A 7,923-nucleotide genomic window follows, 5' to 3' on the forward strand; every position below is an offset into this window, starting at 1 on the left:
ATGTAACCATTGGAAGAATAGCTATAAATAGGGCCTATCAGATTGTGGAGAGGATAGATCCAAGAATCTAGAAATATAATTATTCTTCTATTAGTTTCTTATCTTTTTATTTATTTCGTTCTTTATTGCTTTTTAGCCATTTTCATTCCTTTACCACGAACCCTTTACCAACAGGACTAAATGTGCAATAATTTTTTTTATGGACCAAATTGCATAATAGCAAAATTATATATAGGGATCAAAAGTATATTTAAGTCTTTAACATTTTTTGTTATCATCTGTCATGAAACGGCGTGATTTTGTTATCAAACAACATCGTTTTGTTTTTTATTTTTTAATTTTTTAAAGACACGTAAGAATGCCATTACTCATTTAATGGATGGATAAAATATGTAAAAATTGAAGAATATGATGGTGAAAAGTACACAAAAAATGGGACGATAGAATTCACAAAATAATTATAGTTGAGTGATAAAAAGTATAATTAAGCCTACAATGCATGTATCTTATCCAATTAAGCTGTCTCGAAGGGATGCTGTATTGTTTTCAATTCTTGTATTTCTTACCCTTGTTGATGGAAGAGAAAAATTGAAAAGGATGCAAGCTTATCCTTGGGAATTTGAAGACATCCGATTTTTGTAGGTAGTTATTCCTCTTTGATGCTGCATATATATCTGTTTTTATTTGTTACATGTATCCACTCATAATTGTGCCACTCATCCAAAATTGATGTTACTTGCCACACTAACAGAATTGTACTGTGTCTTCAGTTTCTTTTCATTTTAAATACAACATTGCATGATCGTGCTCTTTGAACTACACTTTTAGACTTCAACTTAAGTAAATGAAAACTACATATTATGAAAGTTCAACAAAATGCGATATTTTTTTATGCAGAACAACAAAATGCAATATATCCAAGAAGAAGAGGGAAAGAAAGAAAGCAAAGGAAAGAAATTAACAGGTTGCCCTACGATAAAAATGGTAATCAGAATTCAAGTCCCCATCATGATTGAAAGAAATTAATGATGTCAAATATATTTAACTTACAGATAACGTTGATCTGTATGTAAAGTTTGTTGTTCTACATTTATATACTATCAACCCCCCTCCCCCCAAAACAAAAAATGTCGTTGGTGATATGTCAGAATTATTCGTTTACACCTCACAAATCCCTTTTCGTACGATTTAGCATTATCCAGATATAATATTTTTTTTTACGGTACCAAGGTATAATATTCTTCTGTTGTCTTGACTAGGACAAAGGAGTATTGTGTAAAAAGTAACCCAAATGACGGGACATGATACATAAAAAACTTAGATTAGGCAAAAAGGACAAGGGAAAAGTTACAAATAATGTACTCACACATGTAGTTATATATTAATTAAATCCAGATATTCCCGTATTCCAGATTCCTCCTTAACAAGAAACCGTGTCCCTTCAACATGATTTTGCCAGATTGATGCAATGATGCTTGTATAAACATCATATAGTTATAATTAATAAGTCCTTTTGTGCTATGCTTATAAAAAAAAGTCCCTATATGCTATTGTATGTGTAACTTGAAGAAAAGTAAAAAGTAACTATGGCAGGTGGCAAATACTGATCCAAGAAATCACCGTAAATTTGTGCTAGTAAAGGTCCTTGTATGCTATGGTATATATGTGTAACTTCAGGAAAAGTAAAAAGAAACCACTATGGCAAATGCTGATCCAAGAAATCACCGCAAATTTGTGCTAGTAAATTATATACATAACTTGGAAAACTGTAAAATATTTTGTACGTGTTTGGCTTTTTAACATCCAGACCTTTTTTTTCTTATTTTAATGTTAAATTTTAATCGAGGCAGTTTGAGATAATTGTTGCTGTCAAGAGGCCAAAACCTGAAACTATATACGCTGCCGCAAGGAGCTAAAGCAACATATTTTCTCAACAAAATACAGCATGTATCAAATATGTTCATGAACACATCAATGTCACAGAACACTCTCTCTCCACCACATGGAATGGCAAAAGAAATTTTAGAGACAAACAAGAATCCATATATAGATTTACAGGGGGGGACAACATAGTAAAAGTGTAAAACTAATCAAAATTCTAATAACAACGAATCCATTCTTACATTATTAATGACCACATTATTTTAGCTAATTAACAAGTGTCGGTTTCCCCCAAAACACATATCACTACTACCAAATGAGTAGAACCCGGCAGGAACCAACCAATAACACAACTGGTCTGAGTAAAAGAGAAAAAAACAACCTTAGCTACTTGCAAGAATGGGAAGCAATGAAAGAAATTAAGGCAATTTCAAGATGCAAATTGGCGTTCAGAGTCGGTGACTCGCGAGGCGTAGTATCTAGCAATGAAATCAGAGGCTTTTCTGTCAATGCCAGGCTCAGCAACCCAACGCCCTCTATCTTCATCACTTGCAAATATCCTTCTCCCACTGCCACTGCCTTCCCAGTACTCATCATAGCTACCACCACTTGAGAAACATGCCTTGAACACACTCCCAAAGGAGCAAGTAGAAGACCTCTTTGCTCCCATTGTCTCTTAATAACTCTATTCTTCTAATGATGTTTTTAGTGTCACTCTCAACTTCTCAAGTCTCAACACTCACAAACAAACAACCCCTTCTACTCTTTTCAATGATATTTCACCTCTAATTAAGCTGCTATATGACTATGTAAGTGTTGAGTGATTTCTTTATCTTTGTTGTAACTTGTAAGTAGCATTCAAACAGCTCTTAGTATTTATAGAGTGACACAACTTACACGGTGTTACTGTATTAGCTATCGTTCTAAGAAAAACTAAAAAAAAAAGGGTACATATTCCCTGATATCACTAATAAGAATGGTGGTTATCATGGATGTAAATCTGAAAAAGAAGCATAAGCGTTGTTGTCCCCTACTTTTGAATTGTCACGCAATAGTTCTCCTCCCCTAGCTAGGTGATACAGTGTACCCTACTTTGCTATGTTACTATTATTATCTCTTTGTTTCCCTAGATGCCTTCTTTTCCCTGTATAAATAATGCCTACAGAATTAGAATAATGCTTATATGCTTCAGATTTTACCCAAAATGTATGTGTGACTTTAACCATGGTAAGATGTAAGGTACGCGGCAAGGCGGGGAAAGTATGCTAAAATAAAGCTTATGCAGTTCGAATGAAACTTAATTCAACCAGCTAGTTATAACTTATTACTCCTAGGCTTTTGTCATTTATGCATGTTCATGTTCATCACTTTCCCTGTTCACACTGTTACCTTTAATCTGCAGCCAGTATTTTTTTCACCTTAATATTAGTGTAAAGTATTTATCAACTTAATTTATTGATGATTAATCTCTATCAAAAAATTTGATTTGTTTTGTTTTGAATTTTTTCTTTCAATTATGTTTTTTTTCACAAAATTCAAATCAGAGACTTTATTTAAAAAGATCAATTTCAATAGCACTTGAATCGACTTGATAATCAACCAATATATGGCATCACCCCGAAAGAATTTTATCATAACTAGTTGCTAAAATAAAACTTTGTCTCATATCTACATTTTATTTTTCAAATTCATCATTCAAGTCTGACAAGTTTTATTTTGGTGCATATAGTATATCTTTTATATCACATTAGTCTTTCTGTCATTTTTGACACTAACAATGTTAATTTTTGTTGATGTGACATCTTGTAATTTGTAATGTTTCACTAAATTAAATTAGAATGAAAAAATTTACGGAAAAACTACTAATATGGTCTAACAAAGAAACTTTAAAGGATCAAAATAAAAAAAATTAAAGTTAAAAACTAAAATGAAATCTCAAATGCAGAAAAATGAATAAAATGTGACTTTAGCCATGAAAAATATTTGTGATGCTGAATTTTTTCAACAATACAAAAAGTGATCGAATGATAATATATAAAGTTTGTCATATATATGGGTAAAAAGTAAATTTGCATATTCCCATTCTCAAGAGTTCTAGAACTGAGTACTTCAATTAAAAAGTAGTACGAGTCATATTCCATCTAAACAAGTTCATGAATAAAAATTGAATATATAAAAAAATATGAACGATAAAAAGCTTGTTCCCATGCAAGATTAAGAATTAATACAAACAATTGTATTGTATAAAAGCTAGGAAGAAGCATAACAGAGAATTGTGTCATTGGAGGATGATGATGGTTTAAAGGTTGACAATCAGGTTGGTTTTTGTGGCATTGCTGAAAAGTATTTTGACAAGCTTTTTCGCGCACTAATACTGAGCTGCATGGGGGTGTTAAGGTATGTGGACTCCAAAATTGATATGGTAGATAATGAAGCTCTAACCAAGTCTTTTGTATTAGAAGAATTTAAATATGCCCTTTTCCAAATGCACTTGGATAAGGCGTCCGGACCTGACAGATTGAGCCCGACCCTTTATAAACGGTTTTGGAATGTTTGTGGATTTGAGATTTTCTAGGCTTGTGTCTCCTGGCTGCATGAAGGGACTATGCCTCCTCACTTGAATGATACTAATATTGTCTTAATTCCGAAGAAGGAGAATCCAGCATCTATGAAGGACCTTTGTCCTATATCTTTGTGCAACGTGGTGTACAAGATCATGCTAATAGTGTTAGCCAATACGTTGAAGCCGTTGTTGGATAAATGTATCTCCGCAGAGCAATCTGTGTTTGTGGAGAACAGATCTATTATTGATAATGTGTTGGTGGCATTTGAAATGATCCATCACATGAAATGCAAGCACGGGGAAGAAGGTGGATATGAGTAAAGCCTATGATAGAATCAAGTGGGATTATCTAAAAGAGATCCTCCGAAAGATGGGGTTTTGTGATACTTGGGTAGCTTGGATGGGTATGTCTGTAGCTGGAGTGATGGAGTGGGTCTAGTTGTTTCGAGTAGGGGCCTTAGATATGGTGACCTATTGTCACCTTATCTTTTAATCCTCTATTGTGAAGGACTTAGGACGTTGATCAGAAGGGCGGAGGGGAGAGGAGATTTACATGGTGTTCAAGTACATGTGTAGAGGGGGCCCCTCCCTCTGACACTTACTTTTTGTAGGCAATTGCTTCTTATTTTTCACGGTAGACCTTAGAGAGAGTACTTGTATAAAAGATATTTCTGTCTACCTATGCAAGGGCATTAGGGCAGGAAATCAATTTAGCCAAGTCTGAAATTTATTTCAGCAGAAATGCTTTTCTCAGGCAACGAAGACTGAAGTTATGTCAAACATTGGCATTATGGAAGTCTTCGGAACTAGAAAATATTTAGGCCTCCCTTCAACGATAGGTGGGAAGAAGAAGGTTGTCTTCAATTACTTAAAAGCCAGAATTTGGAAGAAAATTTCAGTTTGGTCTGTGAAGCACTTATCTAGAGTTGGTTGTGAAGTTTTGGTTAAAGTCGTTGCTCAAGCTATACCTGCGTTCTATATTAGTGCCTTCCTCTTACCTGTTTCTCTTTGTGATGGGATCTAAAGGATTATCAACTCCTTCCAGTGGGAAAGTAATCATAGTTCAAGCAAAGGAATAAAGTGGCTTAGTTGGGAACGTCTCTCTATGAGTTAGGAATTTGGGAGTATGGATTTTCAACACCTCCAAGGCTTTAATCTAGCCATTCTAGCGAAGCAAGGGTGGAAACTTTCCATCGATCCAAATGTTATGATGTCAAGGGTTTTCAAAGCAAAATATTACCGAAAGGGATTCGTTTTGGGAGCAGCTTTAGGACACAACCCAAGTTTTGTATGGCATAGCATCCATGATTCTCAAGTGGTGGTTAGAGGAGGTTGGAGGTAGAGCATTGGGGATGGTTCAAGAATTAAAGTCTAGCATAATCCTTGGTTGAGGAACACTGTTAATTCCAGTTTGGTGAGTAATGTTGTCTCAGGCTTTGAAGATATGTACATAGCTGATCTCATAAATGAAGACAAAGGGTCATGGAATATTCAGGTCATAGCCCAATTGTTCCATCAATGTGATATTGATGAAATTCTATAAATTTCATTGTGCAGGATGTGAGTGTTGATATTGTGTGGAATCTCATTACAAGAAAAAAAGGCTGTGAGTGTTGATATTGTGTGGAATCTCACTACAAGAAAAAAAGGCTATTTGCAGCAACATTTTTTGTTGGCAAATATTTAATATTGCTGCAAAAATTACTTTTACCAACGAGAAAACTATTGTTGCAATCCGTTGCAATAACATCTGTTGCGAAAATTTTTGCAGTAATATTTGATGTTGTTATCACTCCTAACACTTTCACAACGAAAGTTTCTGCTATTACTACTAACACTTTCGCAACAAAAAATTTTGTTATCACCACTTTTGTTTTCACTATGCAAATTTTTGCTGCCAATACATTATTGTTGCCATTACTTTTGTTTTCACAACAAACATTATTGTTGTCATTACTTCTACTTTCACAATGAGCATTGTCATTATCACTTAAAGTTTTCACAACGCAAATTTTCATTGCCACAACCTTAAGGTTTCTTAACAAAAAATTTCACTGCCACAACTTTTACTTTCACAACAAACATTATTGTTGTCATTACTTATGTTTTCACAACGAACATTATCATTGTCACTTTATATTTCCACAACGAAAATTTTCATTGCCACTACTTATGTTTTCACAACAAATATTATTGTTGCAACTACTTACGCTTTCACAGACAAAAATTATCGGTCACTTTAACACAATTATTGTTGTCATAACTGATTTGTGGTAATTACTAAAGTCATCATATTTTACATATGATAACAATTATTGTCTCTACATAAAGATAAATTTTCTTAACAATTATTGTCATTGTAATAAAATATATTTTGTCAACAAATAAATTCATTGTAATATTTCTTTTTCTAGTCACATTAATTGTTGTATATCTTTTTTTAAATAACAAAAGTCACAATCATAAATTATCAATTCTAATCAATGTATATATCATTAAATTTCTTTTATTAATAACTTAATTCAATTTTTAAAATTTTATATTAATAAAATAATTCAATTATCATAAATAATTAAAACAACATCAATGTAAAAGTATTAAAAAAATATAGACAAATGATATCAATAAAAGATAAAGATAATGTATGTAAACTTGATTGAATATCACGAAACATCATTCTACATAATTTAATTATTAAGAAAAGCAATCTCATCATTAAGAAATAACTAAATTAAAAAAGAAATAACTAAAAGTTCAAAAAAAAAAAGAAAAATAATTTGTCTAAGTAGTGCAACAATTATTCCCCTTTTAAGCTTTACTTTAAATATCTCATAATGCAATAGTTGAGTGATCACCAATTGACCTGCAATTTTAGCATAAATAAATCATTAATTCAACATAAACACATAAAAGTCAAGAAGGAAAAGTAATGGTATATTATTATACATGTTAATAATTTATTAGGCTTATTCTCCAAAGCCAACTTTGTTGTTTCATATTTTTGAAATATTGGTGAAAGTCTACATCTATGACTTCAGTATTCCCGTTGTGAAAAGAATAACATCTTTAGTGTGCTCTGCATCAACACCATCAACATCAAAAGTATCTTGTACATGATAAATAAGTTAAACTAATTAATGTCAGGTTAGGCTAATGACATGGAAAAAAATATGTACAAAAAGTAAATTTACCAACACTTTTGTAACTATCTATTCTTTTGTAGCTTCCAGAACTTGCTTCCACTTATCAATGTTAAAAGGAGCAAGCTTTTGAACAACAATAGAAATTTCAATGACAAAATCTGCAATTTCTGGTCCAACAGCCACCATCTTATCTGGTGGAATGAAAACACGCAATTTGTTTCTAGCACTCTTCCTCTCGTTTTTTACAACACTTAAACCATAAGTTACTCCCCTTCCAACTTTTCTTGTATTTGTATGTCCTTTTGCATTTTTCACCCAAAAAAATTATAAGAAAAC

At 32.6% G+C, this 7,923-nt stretch overlaps 2 protein-coding genes across 2 annotated transcripts; one reads left to right on the top strand and one right to left on the bottom strand.

Annotated features, from left to right (window-relative positions):
• Nucleotides 1-2,024: 2,024 nt before the first annotated feature.
• On the bottom strand, nt 2,025-2,727 carry LOC111242782 (uncharacterized). The gene has a single exon (NM_001356580.1). The coding sequence runs from the start codon at nt 2,549-2,551 to the stop codon at nt 2,312-2,314; it is 240 nt and encodes a 79-aa protein (NP_001343509.1). The 5' UTR covers nt 2,552-2,727; the 3' UTR covers nt 2,025-2,311.
• A 1,759-nt stretch (nt 2,728-4,486) lies between these two features.
• LOC102668146 (uncharacterized) lies at nt 4,487-5,468 on the top strand. Its single transcript, XM_006598365.1, has 3 exons — nt 4,487-4,761; nt 4,861-5,008; nt 5,199-5,468. Exons 1-3 carry the CDS (start codon nt 4,487-4,489, stop codon nt 5,466-5,468), a joined length of 693 nt encoding a protein of 230 aa, XP_006598428.1.
• Nucleotides 5,469-7,923: the final 2,455 nt, after the last annotated feature.

The sequence above is a fragment of the Glycine max genome, chromosome 15 (genome assembly GCF_000004515.6).
Source record: "Glycine max cultivar Williams 82 chromosome 15, Glycine_max_v4.0, whole genome shotgun sequence".
Taxonomy (NCBI): Eukaryota; Viridiplantae; Streptophyta; class Magnoliopsida; order Fabales; family Fabaceae; genus Glycine; species Glycine max.